General features: G+C 35.3%; 4 protein-coding genes across 8 annotated transcripts in view; all 4 read left to right on the top strand.

Moving 5' to 3' along the window:
* LOC129809694 (cdc42 homolog) overlaps window positions 1-17939 on the top strand; it is a 155826-nt gene that overhangs the window by 34468 nt on the left and 103419 nt on the right. Inside the window, exon 1 of one of the 3 annotated variants that reach the window (XM_055859725.1) lies at window positions 10761-10770. The exons of the other annotated variants lie outside the window; for them this stretch is intronic. The gene's annotated coding sequence lies outside the window, so the exon portion shown is untranslated. Of the gene's footprint in view, window positions 1-10760; window positions 10771-17939 lie in introns of those variants that run through there. 3 annotated transcript variants of the gene reach the window in all.
* On the top strand, window positions 3325-4704 carry LOC129809696 (protein cereblon-like). 2 transcript variants are annotated; one of them, XM_055859726.1, is made up of 4 exons: window positions 3325-3481; window positions 3625-3860; window positions 3925-4102; window positions 4163-4704. In XM_055859726.1, exons 1-4 carry the CDS (start codon window positions 3394-3396, stop codon window positions 4207-4209), a joined length of 549 nt encoding a protein of 182 aa, XP_055715701.1. In that variant the 5' UTR covers window positions 3325-3393; the 3' UTR covers window positions 4210-4704. The 2 variants fall into 2 exon arrangements, with proteins under 2 accessions (XP_055715701.1, XP_055715702.1); XM_055859727.1 differs by having other exon boundaries at window positions 3331-3481; window positions 3625-3827.
* LOC129809700 (RNA guanine-N7 methyltransferase activating subunit) lies at window positions 4218-4704 on the top strand. Its single transcript, XM_055859733.1, has one exon. It carries the CDS (start codon window positions 4218-4220, stop codon window positions 4518-4520), a length of 303 nt encoding a protein of 100 aa, XP_055715708.1. The 3' UTR covers window positions 4521-4704.
* LOC129809654 (uncharacterized) overlaps window positions 4871-17939 on the top strand; it is a 37483-nt gene continuing 24414 nt past the window's right edge. The window contains exons 1-3 of one of the 2 annotated variants that reach the window (XM_055859652.1): window positions 4871-5146; window positions 11148-11212; window positions 11295-11672. In XM_055859652.1, coding sequence (XP_055715627.1) covers window positions 5074-5146; window positions 11148-11212; window positions 11295-11672 — 516 coding nt within the window. In that variant the 5' untranslated portion in view covers window positions 4871-5073. The remainder of the gene's footprint in view (window positions 5147-11147; window positions 11213-11294; window positions 11673-17939) is intronic. The other variant, XM_055859651.1, reaches the window with a different exon arrangement.

Raw genomic sequence — 17939 nt, forward strand, 5'->3', positions numbered from 1 at the left:
ACTTGTATAACACTTTTGGTCATTTATTTCAGTACTTTTGGCCACTTTTTCTAAAATGAATTTTTATTAAATATGTAGTAAAATAATTTTAAAAAAACATTAAAAATAAACAAAAAATGCTGTTCATACATTTAATGTAAATAATTAGCAATTATTTGTATATTTTCAACATTATTTTGCATATTCTTCTATTCTATTAAATTTCTTATATTGAGAGTGACAAAATTTTTTCAAATTATCTTTCTTACTTCATAAATATAAATAAAAATTCAAGGTTTAATTAGAGTTCATGTATAATTCTAGATTTAAGAAAAATAAATTTATAAATTTCAAAATTAAAAAATGAGATTGTAAAGAAGTTTACTTAATCTAATTGGGACATTACTTTTTTGTTTTTTAGCCATTGCGACTGTCCTACTTTTTTCTTCTCTGATCCTCTTTCTCTCAGCTTTAGCCATCTTCTTTTTCTGCCTTTATGTCTGTTTTTCCTGATGAATATCAACCCATTTTTGTGACGTAGTGACAAACAGCCTTTCCGTTTCATTCTTTTCCTTGCGGTTGCTTTTCGTTGGACCTGGCCAAATCATAGGCAAAGCCAGTGGATCCTTCTCTTGGGAATGTGGTTCTGAAGTATTGACATTGTTAGCACTAGTTTCTCCCCAACGGTTAAACCCCCCGTTGGTATTTGAATTTGACATCATAGATGTCTTTAGGAGCGGCGCCGATTTCTCCTAAAAGTGTTCCTAGTGTTAGCCTGTGAGTTACCCCATCGGGAGGGGTATCATAGAGAGGATTAGTATTGTGAGAGTTAGTTCATGTTGGATCGTCGTAGGATATAGATCGTTAGGAGGAACGCTGAGGGTTTTGGAGAAATCTCTGGCGGTCAAGGCACTCATCCACGCGATTGCATTAAGGGCTCCGCCCTTACAGATTCCCTGACGGTTCTAACAACATTAAATTCCAACGGTTCCAAAATTGACTCATCTAGAACTTCAAAGAAACAAAGCTCCAGTTAAGAAAGGGGGCAAATTTGGGTGATATGCTTCAAATACCATATCCCTATAGAAATTTAAAAAAAAAAGATGTATCAGCTACATCTCCTGACCATGGACCTCCTTCTATAATGGTAGCTCTGAAATCTTCCAACTTTTGAGGATCTACTTTGCTCTCTACATGCATCAAGTGGGTCAAGTTCATATTCTGAGCCTCATTTTGCATGTTTTCGAGGAGTTGTGCCGGTGGGGGTGATCTTTGGATAATTTTCCTGTAATCTGTAATCCAGAACCTCTCTTGCCATAAGTTTCCATTGGGGATTTTCCACTAATTTTATTTCTCAGAGTAGTGCGGGGGAACATGGAATTGCTCAGCTGCTCTTCCCACTGGGGTTCCATTTCTAATTGACATCAACGCCTGGCGAAGGTTTTCTTGTAAATATGAGGTTCCTTTTTTCTTGGGCGACATTGCACATTTCCCATAAGCTGAGTAAATAACGCAACAGACAGAGTTACTCGTTTGTAGGAATTCTAATTGTAGTCAAAATCTTACCTTTATTGATAACTGAGAAGCCTTGAATCCCTTAGAACAAATTTTAGAATTCTATTGTATTAACCAAGATCACAATCAACATAAACAATGAAAATGTCACACGTGTTTCTAATGATATCCGTGAGGCGCGCCACAAGTAAAACAAATGGCCAATAGTATTTACACAGTAAATAAAAATAAACCCTTTTCGCCATATGCTAATTTCCAGGAAATCTCGTAAAAAATCCTTCAAAATTGACATCATTGCGTAATTCAGCTAATTTGAGATGGATTTTCAGTGAAAATTATTAAACATAGTACATCGAATATATAAAATAATTTAAAATTATTTCTCTTAACCTTTAACAAATTCCTTAAGAATGTCGCAATTTTTCCATGGCTGGTTCACCTTGTTGAGCATTATTCTAATTCTAATTTATTGAAATTAATTGGGTCGACAATGTATCCAATTAGATATTTTGTTTCCCTATAATATAAGACATGAAATATTACTCGTTTCAGAATTCTGTGAACTCATCATTTATCTCAAAATGGCAATTTTATTGCAGGGTAGAGTCAGTACTTTTTCGCCACCTAAATTAAAATCACATTTTAAGAGAATTATTGAGTTCATGTAACTACGAAATGAGTGTTATTTCGTGACCTCTAGCCTAACGAATAAGAAAACCATATCTGGTGCTTCCCCGACTAGATTATTTGCAAGTTAAATAAAGAAATTCTCGAAAAGGTGAACAGTCACAAAAAAATATGGAGTTCTTAATAAACTTTTCAACTGTCAGAGAAATTGTCTTACATAATTTTATTAAAAAATTCGGATGTGGTGACATAGGGCTTACTTTTTTCGGCTGTGTAAGTACTTTTCGCCACTAATTTTTCCAAGCATTTTACAAGTGGCACTTCTCACGGAATTTAGTAGAAACAAGCATGATTTTCAATTGATTTTTATCGCAAACAAAAAAAAATGTGCAAAAAATCATTCGAAATACTCTTATAATTGTGTGGTATCAGTGTTAAATAATAAAAGTACTGTGCCGTGTACTTTTGGGAGTTTTCGAAAGCTGCTGTTTCTTAAAATTCAATTAAAAACAAGTGGCGAAAAAGTGCTTAAAGAATGGCGAAAAAGTGTTTACAAAATGGCGTAAAGTACTGAAACATGCATTGTTGCAGGAAATGTATTTTTTCAACTAGATGCTCAAAAATTCCCGTGAAGTCTCCTGGTTCAAAATAGAGAGACAATGCTTCAAAGCACCTGGACACAAAATTTCATTTTATTTTGACAAAAAGTATAAGAATTACAGTAGACTCTCTCAAATTCGGACATATGGAACCGAAATGTCAGCCGATTAGACAGAAATTCAGGCGAAAAACTTTTTGAAATGCAACGATTTTTATTCATGTGCATACAGATATTGAGTTTACACACTCATATATAACGTAAATTGTATGAAAATCCCTCAATAATGCAAAATCACATCAAAACTAAGACAAATCATGCCAAATTTGAGCATATTTGATTCATTTGATAATCATTATCAAACTTGAAAAATGACAACAAACTTTTTTCAAATGTAACCGCTGCCCGAATTAAAAAGTAGCCCGATCTTAAAAGAGCCGAATTTGCGAGACTCTACTCACTGTATAACGTATAAGGGTGTCAATCCTTAAGGTGGCGAAAAGTACTTACTCTACCCTAAGTGGCCAAAAGTGCTTACATATGGCCAAAAGGGATGACCCTAGCCTAGATAGTGATTGCTTGAGATAATTGCTGATAGCTTGCAGAGGAATCATAAGTATTAGAAGTGTTGAAGGGTTTACAGTGGTTTTTAGACAGCGCGATGAAAACTCGCAATGAAAACTCGCGATAAATTTCTTATAGAATTAATCCTGCTTTTTTGTGCCTACAATCTCGAAGCAAACGAAGAAACTCTCCTCAAAGGTAACTGCCTTTCCGCGGCTGCAATTTTTGGGAAGGTGATAGGCTGACGTCTGAAAAAAGCTTCCCGGAGATTTCTAACCTCGCTTTTCTGGGTGTACTGACGTGTAATTTTGATTGGAAAAAAATCCCTGAAAATCTTGCAGACTTCATCATCTGCCGGGCTTGCGGAAGTGATGTGGCTCTGAGTAATTTTCTGCTGTATAAATTAAGTCCCCAGGCCAAGTACGCTGCCAACGAGACACTGTTCGAGGACCAGCCGACTCTGGTGCAGGAACTTGAGAATCCCTTTGGTATTCGCTACCGGATCGTCCTGCTGAAACACGCTTCCTGTGCCCTGATCGACAGTGTACAGTTCAATGATATTTCTGAGAAGATAAAGGTACAAGTCAGCAGGAAGGGCAAGCAATGGCTAATTTTGGATTGTTTTTTTTGTGTGATTGCAGTGGAGTAACTACTTTACCTGGTTTCCCGGATACTCGTGGAAGCTGTGCATGTGCAGTACTTGTGGGGCACATCTAGGGTGGATGTACGAGCCCATTGAGACAGCTGTGGAATCCCTGGATTTCCCCACAAAGGACGGATTCTACGCCATAATTCTTCCAAACGTTATTTCAGAATCTTGTGAGTTTAAAATTCCCTGCCTGGGATTTTTTCTTGAATGATTTTTTTTGTGTTCTGCAGTTGTGAATTCCCTGTTGATGCGAGAGAAAATCTTCAGGGAGAACTGAACAGCAAAATGGTCGATCCTCACCGCCATATCCGGAACCTCACGGAAGACCAGAAGAAATTCCTCGAGGAATGCGAAAAGGAATTTGCCAATCGCTTCACGGAGCGTGATTGGGAATTTGCCGAGTTCTACAAGAAGGAACCTCAGGTGCCCCCAATTGTGGATTCGTGGATGTCTCGGCAGTACAATCAGAATCACGGGAATCATCATCGGAACGATCACTACCAAAGAGATGGACGATATCGGGGTAGTAGGAATGACTACAGATCCCCTGGACGCAGCTACAATCAACACTATTCCCATAGATACTGACCAACCCAAAGCAGATGATTCCTTGGGGATTTTTTGGGGCTCCCGGGGGGATGTTTCTGAGTAAACAAAACTGTAAATAGATTTGGCCATTTTCCCAGGCGATGGGGTGTTTTTTCTCTGCACTAGATGTTTGTATTGCATGCCCTGGGATGAGACTGTGTAAATAAAGTGGGCAGAAAAGGCATTTTGTTTGATTTTTTCAATGAAAATCCCAATTTTCTTCGGGAAATCCCCATCGAGAAAGATTAGAAGTGGCAAGATGGAGAAATATTGGCGCCACTGGGCAATTCTCAAATTTTACCGCACACCCGAAGACACCACGAAGCACATCCGAAGGGTATCTTCGTGCAGTTCGGTGTCTTTGCGGGCGGCCATGTTGAAATGTTGCTGCGAAAAGGGGAAGGGGGCGAGGTGCATTAAGAATTCGTGAAGAAAAAGACGAAGAGTAGAGAGACAAGTAAAGAAAAAAAAGAGGTGATAAAAATGACGAGTGAGAGAATTAAAGACAATTCTAAATCAAGTGTACTGCGAAAATGTATCACATAATATCGTTATGAATGAATTAGATTCGCGTGTGTGCTTCGATGCGTTATCAACATTGCAAAATTTACAAATGGTTGAAAACGGTGAGAGCTTTTCCAACATTCCATCATCTAAGCTGGCTGTGCCTAGACAATTTTCTTCCGATGCCCCATTTTGATTTTTGAGCCACATCGCTTTTCCAAGCGACGTTTTAGGCCCCAAAACACCATCAAATACCACCAAAAATGCCACAATATTGCTCAACTGTGTCACCAGTGTGCCCAAATACGTTCAGAGATACAGTGAAACCCATGAAAATTCTGTGAAAATCCATCGCGAGTGTTTTCGTGGTGAGGTTAGACAAATTTCCCCCAAATTCCACCAATTTTTCCCTCATCCAACGCAAAAACATCCACCAAACCACCCCAAACATCCTCCCAACTATCCTCCCGATCAAATCCAAGTGTTTTCACCCAGAATTTTCCACTCGGGAAACGCTAATTAGGCTATTTAATTAAAGTAATTTCTCCCCAACAAATCGCCATTGAAGGTACACAGCAGCGCCTCTGCTTTTGAGAAATCGCCCGCAGTTATGCAATTTCTAATTCGTCGACCCAAGCGCCCCCCGCGCGAGATTAGAAGCCCCATAGCCGGAAAAAGGGGCCGACGCGTGGGAAATTAAAGGGACAGCGGATAATGTTAAAGACTCAAATTCAAAGCAAAGATTCTCAAGAATGCCGCCTTGTTTTGGGTAATTTCGGAAAGAAAATTCAAGGAAAAACATCAGAAGTAAATAAGGATTATTTATATCATGCCGTGTTTATTTATGATTAAATTTCATTCTTAAGAATAAGCGCTGATGTTCTCAGAAGTCGTAATAATTTAATGGGATTTTGAAATAAAACATCCAAATAGAACGGAAACTAATAGAAAATTATTAATAAATTAAAAACCATAAAGTTAAATTAGTGGTTTAATTGGGAGAGATATTCAAGAATGTTTTTATTTTCTTTTTATTTTTCAACACACTTTGTTTCAGAGATTATGCTTAATCTTAAATCTAGAACTGACTCAATAATAATTGTAGTATATAATAGTACGGTACAACGGGTACAACCGGTACAACATTCCATAGAGAAATTAGGTCTTTAAGCCTAGAGACGGTTTAATGTAATTGTAATCAAAATAATGATTATGCCCTAGACAGACTTATGACTTAAACCAAGAGATGGCTTAGTGGGAAACTAATAAGAATGTAGTTCAATGCCCTAGACACACCTACGACTTAAGCCTGGAGACGGTTTAACGTAATTATGATCAAAATAATGTAACTAAATTTCCATCAAATTCACACTAACTAAGGCCTTTGACAGACCTGAGGATGAGCCGAGAGACGGCTTAACGTAATTATATTCGAAATAATGATTAAACTACATTTCGATCATTTTGCACTAAGCCGTCTCTCTGCTTAAGTCGTAAGTGTGTCTAGGGCATAACCCGTTTCTTGACATAAGCTGAGAGACAGACTAGTCAGAAACAAATGGAAGTGTAATTTGATCAATATTTTGATTATAATTACGTTAAGTCGTCTCTGGGCTTAAGTCGTAACTTTATCTAGGATCTATGGCGTTAGACAGGCATCATTATAATTATTGTATAAAAATTAGGTTATCCGGATTATCAGTTTCGTGTCCTGTTAAATCAAGTATAAAATGAAGCTAACTTTACTATTTGAACACTTAAAATTTTCTATTGATCTAAAGAGGACTCGAACCCAGAACACTTGCATCTTAAACGCTCTGCTACTTAAAGCTTCGGATCCCTCAGTAGTGCAATAGGCAAACCCGTTGGCTCTTGAGCGGATAGATCAGATCCCTGGCTTACGAATGTGAGTTCGACTCCCGTCCTGTGCAAAGATCTGAATCCTCTCGTTCAGTAATAACCTTCCCGATTTAACTGTGTTATCACACTTGCACATTAAAATTTTAATATGATTCACATTAATTGCCGCTGGTGAGAGTCCAAATGTGTAATTTGTATGTTTGAATCATTTTATATTCAAAATTTAATCTATTTGTTCATAAAGAGGTAGACTTGGCCCGCAAAATTTGATATAAATTGATTTATAGCATTAATGCGAAAAATTAATGCGATTTTCTCTTTAATTTTTTAATGTGAAAAATATTTATGCTTTAGGTAAATTTAAACTTATTTTTGCAGGCCAAGTCCACTTCTTTATCAATAAATAGAAAAAACCCCAAATATTAAGTGACTCAAAGACACAAATAACATATTTGGACGCTCACAAGCGACAATTAATGTGAATCACATTAAAATTTTAATGTGCAAGTCTGATAACGCCGTAAGAGCTCTCTCCGGTTGAGGTTTTTCCTCTACCGATTCGAAGGTATGTCAGAGAGAATTTACCTAAAAACCCGTTGGAAGTTCGAACGTTTAATCCGAGAAGTTTCACAAAATTCAGTAAGTTCATGAAATGGACATTTCTTTGAATGATATTGCAATTAAAACGTTCTGCCATCCTGAAATTCCACAAAACTACACAAATTCAATTTTTGCAGCAAGTGTTTGCACACTGTTGTTGACATTGCTGACGATTGGAAGTGTCAAAGAATATCAAAATTCGAAAAATCAGCGCTAAACTGCGGGCATATGAACTTGCACTTTAGGCTTCCGGTAGATTTTCGAATAGGTTTGGTTTGGCTTTGTCTTTCCGAAAGATTTTTACTGAATGGAGCCATATGTGCAGTAGACTTTCGCTAATTCGGCTCCTTTAACATCGGGCTACTTTTTAATTCGGGCAGCAGTTAAATTTGAAAAGAGTTTGTTGACATTTTTGAAGTTCGATTGTAATTATCGAATAAGAGGACTCTGTAGCTCAATGGGCAAAGTGTTGGCTTTGTGACGCAGAGGTCCTCGGTTCGATCCTTGGTCGAAGCGCGTCCGGTGAATAATTGGAAAACAGTTTTTCACCGTCCTTAAAAGCTACAAACTGAACGCAAAAATATTAAGAAGGAAGTATGATAAAAGATAAGGGAGCAAAAAAGGATTTGTGATGGAGCAAAAAGAAAAATGATATGGAGAGATAAGAGGAACAAAAACATATCGTCGGTTCCGAAGAAGACTTTCGTGAAGGCCACCGATCAATGTCCGATTTCAAAAAAACAAACTGAGCTACTATACTTCTTCTCCCGGGTCTCTCAATTACCACTTTCATTCCACTGATCACGGAAGGGATCAGTGGAAGGAGCACTGAAAGGACGTCACATTTATGTGTTACTCAGAGTTCACAAAAATCTTCTTTGACCCTTGACAGTGTTGACAGACCCTCAATATTCATTAAAATGATATTGAGGGCCGTTCATGAAAAGGACCCTTCTGTGCGGAGTGCTATCGTAACTAATAGATAAAAATCTGCGGGTTTACACTTGCGTTGTGGTTGAGGAGTTCGTGTGTTTTTTCGACGCTCAATTTTAGTCTCGTGGTGGAAGGATCAGTTAATGTAATGATTACATAGTAATACATACAGTAGATTCTCGCTCAATTGGCTCATTTTTAATCGGACCATTTCCTCATTCGTTTAGCTGTTGCGTTTTTAAAATTTTGTTGAGAATTATTTCAAACAGTTTGACTCCCTTTCTCGATAATTGGGATGACACTTTAGCAATTAATTTTATTAGTTTTTCAGAATGAAATATATCATTTGTCCTTAATGATCCAATCTCAATTCCCGATTTTCAAAAAATTCTTGATTGATAAGAATTTAGAGAAGTTAAACCATCTGGCTAAGCCTTAGGACCTTGACAGACCTGAGGATTAGCCGAGAGGCGGCTTAGCGTAATTGTATTCAAAATAATGACTAAACTACATTTCCATAATTTTCCACTAAGTCGTCTCTCGGCTTAAGTCGTAAATGTGTCTAGGGCATAAAGCGGTCTTCAGAATATAGGTTTAGCCCAGTTTACGTAGGTCTCAGAATCCTAAATGGTAACTAACTTTATTACATTTTCAGAATCTCATAGGTCATTCCTTCTTATCTAATCCTCTGATAAATTTTCTATAATATCTTGACTGATAAGGAATTATAACAGTTAAGTCGTATGGCTAAGCCTTATGCCCTAGACACACTTACGACTTAAGCCGAGTGACGACTTAGTGGAAAATGATGGAAATGTAGTTTAACCATTATTTCTAATATAATTACGTTAAGCTGTCTCTCGGCTAATCCTTATGTCTGTCAAGGCCCTTAGGTCTAAAGCCCGTATAAGACCAGGCTGTTTAGCCTAGTGTATCTCCTCGTGCTCATTAGCTACCTTTCCGTTGAAAAGGGTCCACTATGCGGCTCCCAGAATAGCCGAAAATTAGTGTTTGACCAATTATTGTCTAAGTTTCTTCATGCGCTCTTCCACGCACCATTCAGCTTACCGTAGATGCCGGTGACTTTGTCATCCGTGGGTGACTTTGACCCACGATTGACTTTGAATGTAATCTCATGACTTTGACAGACTTACGACTTAAGCCGAGATACGGCTTAATGAAAAATTATGGAAATGTAGTTTAAACATAATTCCGAAATTACGCTAAGCCGTCTCTCAGCTAATTCTCAGGTCTGTCAAGGCCCTAACTAAGCATTATTTGGAATATAATTACCTTATCCCGTCACTCAGTTTAAACCGTAGATCTGTTCAGCACATTAGGATGAAGGTTGAGGATTTTAGGGCAATCACTGACATCCAAGGTGCTTATTTCTCGCGATTGTTGTTGGCAAAAACAACTTTTTAGAACAAGCAAAGTTCATGAGATCACCGCTAACGGCGCTAAAATATATTCCCTCGTTGTTTCCCTATTAATGTGTTTATCACAATTTCTCTTGCATTTTAGTTAAATCGTCTTTTATATTATATATATTTTTCCCTATTATATAGTTCCTTTTTGACTCGTCGGCAGCGACACGAACTCCTTCACGGAGTCCAGCTGCTGATCTCCTCTCCATTTTTTTCGCCACGATGACTGTCAATGTTTGCTGTATTTTTTTTACAATTTGTTAATGCTATGTAAACTTTAATTTGTTTTACACTGTTATAGTTATTTTGTTATGTCACTTATTGTAATATTATCAGCGGCTTATACGACTAGTGATCCGGGGTTTTCTGCCGTCTTACCCGGTGAAGTCGGTTTTGAAGTCGGCGGCAGACGCAAAAAATAGAAATTGGCAATAAATTATTATTATTATTATAGTATTCATAACGCAAATATTTCAGGATTAAATTGCATGATGCATATGCTTCATATTTATCAGTATTCATTAAAAATGCCTAAAAAAGTAATTGAAGTAAATACCTTGTAAATTACTCCGAAATTATAAATTTTCAATAAGCTAAATGAATTTTAATAGATAAATAAACCCTCACTCAAAATCTTGTTAAGAAAAGGTCGAAACAATAAAATGTATAAGCAATTGCTAAATGTTGAAGAAAGAAGTAAGGGTAGATTTTGACCTTTAGTAGGCACCTTAAAATTCATACAGATGGTTAAAATTTTAGTTTCATTCTGAAAGTTATTGAGTGAACATCATGTTGGACGATAGTCCATGTGATAATTGGATGTTTAAATCTGCAATTGATTGCAATATCTGTGAGTGTCTTTTTCTTTTTGGGGTTTAGAACAAAAAAGGGCCACGCGTGGAAAAATTAAAGGAATGGAAAACAAGCTAGAAAAGAAGAGAATAAGAGAAGGGAACACCCAGAGAATATTCTGTAACTCTAGAAGATTTTCCAATTAATAAATTGTTGAGCTTAATATTGCGGCATCTTCGGCACTGAGCCAACTTGTATAAATATTTAATTAATCATGTTTTATTATTTTTACACACAAACAAACGTCCATAAACTTTCATCTCTCTTTCTTGTTTGAATCTCCGGCGTATACATATGAGATTCTTTTTTGTCTGGCCGATTTTTACTTCTTTTTAAACCAAAAAGCGAGCTTTAGTATTTTTTTTTTAAATTTGAATTACATTTTCTTGGTGTCTAAAATTTGGTGTTTTTTTTTGGATTCTTCCTGAAAATTCCAAAAAAAAAAAAATAGTTTGCAATGTCTGCGGCGCATCACATTTCACCCAAAACTGTCCGGATGTCTCCAAAGGGGAGCATGTGAGTATGATAAAAGTTCCCAAAAGAAGAAAAAAAGACAAAAATGGCTTTGACTGAGAGATTCCAATCACACTAATCGCAGTTTCCTCCATTTCCATGGACGTCCGATGGCCAGATCCAGGACACACCGCATCAGAACATGTCGCGATCCTCCATTCCCAATGGGCTTCACATCATCGAGACTGGGGAGAGTCTCTGTGTTGTGACGTCACAGAAATTCGCCAAGGGCACCCGCTTTGGGCCGCTCATGGCGAAAAAATCCTACATACCCGTGGAAAATGCCAAATTCCCACTGATTGTGTTCGGGAGTCCACTATTGGATTCCAATGATGCTGAAATTGAGGAACTCTTCAAGATTCGCAATGCCTATTTGGACACGAGGAATGAGAATTACTGCAATTGGATGATTCACGTTAGTCCAGCGCAGTATTCCAATGAACAGAACCTCATCTGTTACCAGGTGAGTTTCTTTTCTTTTCCGCATTTATCGTTACTTTTTTTTTTGAAAGAAAAAAGGGAATGCTAATCGCAAAGATTAAACCGCTAATCACAAGAGAAAAATTCCAATGGAAAAACCTGTTTGCACAAGAAGTGTCTCCCAAAAAAAAAAAAAAAATAGAAAGAAAATGCTACAAAATAGCATCGCGCAAGTCTGTTTAAATTTTAAAGACTTTGAGATGATAATGTTGGAGGGAAGTCATCGGGTCGTGTAGAAAATTAACAGTGTATTTTGGCTTTTTGGGTTTTGGGCTGAAATGACACAGAAAATACCGGCGCTCCAGGTATTTTTTGTTGTTATTGCAAATGAAAATAGAATTTTATTGCTTTATTGTTGAGTTCAATTTTTATGACGGTTCTGCTGCATTTTTCTAACGGAAAAAATTTATCTTTGTTGAAAGTGTTTAGCACAATATGGCTAAGAAATAGGGTCAATTAAACAATGAGAAATGGAATTCTCCGTGAAATTCGATCACAATTTTTTTTGAATATTTTTTAATGGTGGTATTTCGATGAAAAGAGGAATATTTCTTCTAAACATTTTTTTAGTACATGACTGTTCTCATCTGCAACTGAATTCACGATTTTTCTGTCTGTTGGTTGTTGTCATGACTGTTTTCCTCAGTCCTCGCACTCTTCGCTGTGTTTTAAACCCACCAAATAGTCACGACAGGAACCAAAACAAAGAAAAGCCAATTAAGCGGAAACATATGAGAACCGTCATGTACTAAAACATATTTAGAGGAAAGATTTCCCGTTTTTATTGTTAACATATTGTTTTTAGAACTTTGCTGTTCTCAAGTGCTTCTACTCAATCAACTTTACTTTGTAATGGTTCCTGTCACGACTGTTTGGTAGTTTTAGAACACGGTGAGGACTAGGTAAAGCAGTTGAGATATATACCACTTGCCACTTTGAAACATAAAATAAAGTGCTAAAAAACATTTTCATGTTTTTTTTAGTACTTTTTTACTGTTCTTAAGTGCTTTTACATATTCGAATTTACTTTGTATTGGTTCCAATCTCTACTGTTGTCCCCAGTTTTCGCCATGTTCTAAAATCATTAAACAGTCTTGACAGGAAACAACACAAAGAAAAGTCGATTATGCAGAAACACTTGAGAACAGTAAAGTGCTAAAAAAAACATGTTCATTTTTCATTAGATTATTGCATAAGGCATTTTTGATATCTATAAACATGTCACGATTTTAAAGAAAAAAAAGGGTGGAAACGCGTCCCAGCCTGCGAAGTATCGAACTTGTGAATTATGTAGCTCAAAAATACTTTCTCATCATTTTCTATTTACAGGTTCTCAAGCGATTTAAACCGATTTATAAATCACTAAAAAGAACCCCTAAAATAGTTTTAAGACTAACCCGTCAAATCATTGCTCTAGCTGCCGATTTTACTCGGACGTTTTTTGAATTGTAACGGTATATTCTAGTACATTCAGAGAAAATCTGTAGATTTTCGGCAGAATTTCTGCCTGAAAATCTGTAGATCTTCGGCAGAAATTCTTCCGAAAATCTACAGATTCTCGGCAAAATTTCTGCATAAGAAATCTGCATAGTCTCCATTGTCTCAACAAAAATATTGTTGATTTATCAAGACACTGTAGATGTTACAAAGAAAATGGTATGCTCTGCTTAACAAGCATTACCGATTAAACGTTTTAGATAACTAAAAAGATGCGAGCAAAAATACTAATTTCTTAAAAATCACCAATCGAATGATACAAAAATACGAAATTTAGGTCGACACTGTGTTTAAAGTTATCACTTCACTACTCTTTACTTATAACACAACGTCGCAGAATTCTTTATTTTATATAAACACTGTGATACCACACTAAGAATAACTATTGAATTTTGCAAACTTCAGTGAAAAATATTCCATCTTTTCTGACACAGATGTCTGAAAAGTCTGGATGTAGAAAAATCTACAGAAAATCGGCAAAATATCTACAGAAATTCGTCAGAGTATGCACCAGGATTCGTCAGAAAATCTGCGAAAATTTCTGACGAATTTTGTCTCAAGCACAAATAAAATTCGTAGGAATATCTACAGAATTCTCGGCAGATTTTCGGCAGAGGTGTAGATATTTTCTGCAGAAATCTTAAAGATATCTGACGAAATTATTTGACAGGAATAGACCTGATTTTCAGACGAAAATTACTTGTTCATAAACGGTTCATTCCGGTTCAGAATCGATTTGAGCTGATTTATAAATCATTCAAAACATTGTCTAAAACACACCTCAGGAGTAATATAATTGAGTCTTGAATAAAAATTAGTTATCGGATATAAATCAGTGTATTGCTGGTTCAAAACCGATTGGAATTGATTCCGTTTTGTCGGAAATTCCAAGACCTTTCAAACGAGCCGAAAAATGGTACTGTTCTGTTGATAGGGTCGAGTCTACACATATGGACAGATTAAGGGTATTACAGTTTGTAATTCATTTTCTTTTTGACTAAATACAATGAAATTTTTAGTATAAGTTCTTTAATATAACTCCTTTCGATACCCTCCAAAGAATTTATTAAAATATTCCCCTAAGCCCCCCAAATAATTTGGATCTTCTGATCATATCAAATTCTCCACTTGTGGACACTTTTACACACTTATGGATGCTCATGTACACACTTATGGACACAAGTTAAAAATTGTTAGAAATCCAAATTAATGATAAAAAAAAATTTAGTGAAAGGGAATGTTAGTCAAATACTAAAATTTTAAGCAATTCATCAACTTTTATTCATTTTTTTTCTTTACATTTTTTAGAACAGTTAATTTTCTTTTGCACCTCTTTTATTTTTTTATTCTTATTTTTTTTTTAAGTTTTCTTCTTCCTTGATCTACTTTTCTTCATTTATTCGTCTTCTGTCTATTTCATATTCCTCAATTTTCTTGTCTCACTTGTTTGATCTTTGAACAACTTCCGGATGGCTTCTTAAAAATGTGTAGAACGACTGATTTGATGGTCTTGCGTTCTTAAAACCCTGTTTGGAATTGCGTCACTGAAATGATTTTCTCTACTGTCTGTGACTAATATCATCTTTAGTTATGGGAAAGCTACACTTAGCAGAATAGAAAATCCACCTCACAATTTCCTCCCGCGTTTTCTTTTTCAAAGCACTGTGATATCCTCCATGACCAGATACCTTATTCGGAGACTTTCTGTGTAGTGTGGTACAGGAATGTGCTGAGAATCCTTCGTCAAGTTCAGTCCATTTACAATAATGACCTTTAAGGCCTTCGTTACCCTCTGGCAGGAATATAGCTGCTGTTTTTTGTTGTTTTCTTTGCACTTTTAGTGGGTGCAATTGTTCTTGAAAACAAAAGTTAGGGTTGAAAAATATACAAACATTTAGTTTAAAATCTACAATTTTCAGACAATCTTTAAATAGGATTATACACAACACTTTTCCACTTGATATCAAACATTTACCTTAAATTTTACTTGATATTGTTTGCCAGAAATCTTTTTCAACTTCACATAAAAAACTTATCACAACGATTGACAGTTTTAATAATAAAATTTCGTGAGGGCGCCACTCGTAAAATATTACGTCCACGAGTGTGTAATCACCTCAAATAAATTTACGCTTATGGACATCTCCTAATTTAATATTTCTATACCAAAATATCTAAAATATCAAATAAAAAAAGGGAAATTAGTAACTAATGAAAGAGTATCAGAAGCATAATATTAAATATTTTCGGTAAAATATATGAAATTTTGGCATTAAAATTTGCAAGTGCGTTAGCAAATATCTTAAAAATTTCATGTATTTTTAATCAATTATCGCATCAGCAAAATATTTTTCTTAAAACAATTAGAATTGTGGTTAATTATTAAAGGAAATTTGTTTTGAAGTTGTATTTAAAGATAAGCCATCAAATAATGTTAATATTGTTATTTTCCAACATTAATTTTATGTAAAAAATAGAGATTTCTACGAGCTGTCCATAAGTGTGTAACATCCATAAGTGTAGACTCCACCTAAATATGTTTTTTAGAGCCTTTTGAACCTTTGACGCACGACGAGCAATCCCAAAAAAATATGGTTTTTGAGGGGAAAGTTGGAATTGTTAACGATCCTCGGGTCGACTTATGAGGGTCCCTCGAAGGTCCCAAGTCGCTATCTCTTACCATTTGGCCTCTAGAGCTGATGACAGCCGGACAGACGGACAAACAGCGTGATATCATTTGCCAGAAATCGTCCGAAACTCAATGATTTGTTAAGAAAAGTGGTCCCCTGAGGGGGGTGGAAAGTAGAAATTTGAGGGGATAAAAAAATCGAGGGATTGTAATATACTGTTCTCTCTGCGGAGTTCGAGGAGTAAAATGAATAAAGTTGTTTATCTAATTCTTTTTTTAACTCCTTTAATTTATTTTATTTATTTTTTTAACTCGAGGTCCTTAATTGAGAGATACTTGTGTATGATCATGAGTCTTTACAAAACACTTTTAAGCATATTTCTAATTAATAAAAACGGTCTTATTCGCAGAATAGTAAAATATCGTCGTTGACTTAATATTAGGCACTGCAATTCTATATTGTTCTATCTTAAATCTTAATCTTCTCAAATTTTAATTGATTCAGTATAACACAATTCTTACCAAAAGTTAAATGACTAATAAGGGAAAATTAAGAAAAAAAAACAAAGGAAGAGCCATTAGTAAGAAATAAACTGAGGTAGAATCACTCAAAAACAAGAAAAATAATTGGCTCAAAAAATATAGTGTTTTTTGCGTTCATTATAATTTTTTTTAAAATCTTGTTAACGACCACAATTTTTTTTATAGAAATTCTGAAAATTATATACTTCTTCCATGTTAAAAAAAAGTATTATAATTATTATTTGCAACATGTGTTATACATCAGCCAATAGCATATTATTATTATTTGCATCGATTTTTGCTGTATCCGCGTTTTTTTCAATATCCAGATTTTAATTGTTTTAAAATTGAGTGATTAAGAGTGATTTATTTCGCAAAGAGGTGAGTTCAAACGAGAAAAAAAGTTTTATGTTTATATATTTTTTTGCGAACTCCAGCTGAAAAAAATTATATTGCATAATTTCATAAACTATTAAAACCGGAAAATCGTAAAAATGAAGAGACAAGGGCTTATGCAAAAGACGACGTGACACTTCCGCTTTGTTACATTTTTGTATTTTTCTTTACTTTATTCTTCCTCTATTTAGCGCTTTAACTCACGTTGTTGCAGGGTTAAGTATTTTATGTGAAATATTCTTAACAATATCAATCCCTGATGCCGAATAATCGGTGGCTAAAAAACATTCCCAGCTGTCTGCCAGGATACTCTTTCGAGTTTAATAATTTCCAAACTAACAATGATATCGAAATCAAATTTGAAAAATTGATCAGCATATATCTTCAGTTCTAATCAACATTTTAATCTAGTTGATCAATTTTTAGGGTGTTGTCTGATCGAAGATACGAGAAATAAGAGTTCACAAAATTCAAGAATCGTATCACCAGTTCTATTTGGCCGTATTTGATGTATGAAAACATAAAATACACTCTCACAAAATACTAAAACTTCGTAGAACATTGGAACTTCGTAGGATCAACGCTAGGGGAGCCACAGTCAAAAACCAATTGAAAAAAGGAATACAGAAAAAAGGGAAGGCTTTCAAGCTTCGCACATACTCTGGCTTCGAACACTATATTTTTCTCATATTCTTTTAATGAATCTGACCCAGTACAGTTAACTGAAAAAAACAGCGTTTTCAGCATATTTTTACATATATTTATATTATATATATTTAACTAATATAACTAATATATATTTATATTAGTTATCATATTTATTGACCCCGAGAGATTTTTCCTTATTTTAGTCTAGAAATATCAAAAAAGTCACAATATCTGCAACTAAGCAGAAAATCGAAAATTCACGATTTTTGACCAAAAATATCTAAGCTCAGGAATTAATTGGGATCCTGCAAAAAATATCTTACAATTGGACATCCTTATAGTTTGTAATTATCCACAAGAATTGGATTTTTATCAATTCTAAATAGTCCAAAAAATCTTTTTTTCCATGGGTACCCAGAGTCCCAAAGGAGACGAAAGAGTTAAAGGAATGGAAAAGAAAAAAATAAAATGATCGAAGCTAAGCGAAGTCTGAAAGCCTTCCCCTATTTACAGTGACAAAATATAAATGTATACCGTAAACTAAATTAAACATTCAAT

Source organism: Phlebotomus papatasi, chromosome 1, assembly GCF_024763615.1.
Source record: "Phlebotomus papatasi isolate M1 chromosome 1, Ppap_2.1, whole genome shotgun sequence".
Taxonomy (NCBI): domain Eukaryota; kingdom Metazoa; phylum Arthropoda; class Insecta; order Diptera; family Psychodidae; genus Phlebotomus; species Phlebotomus papatasi.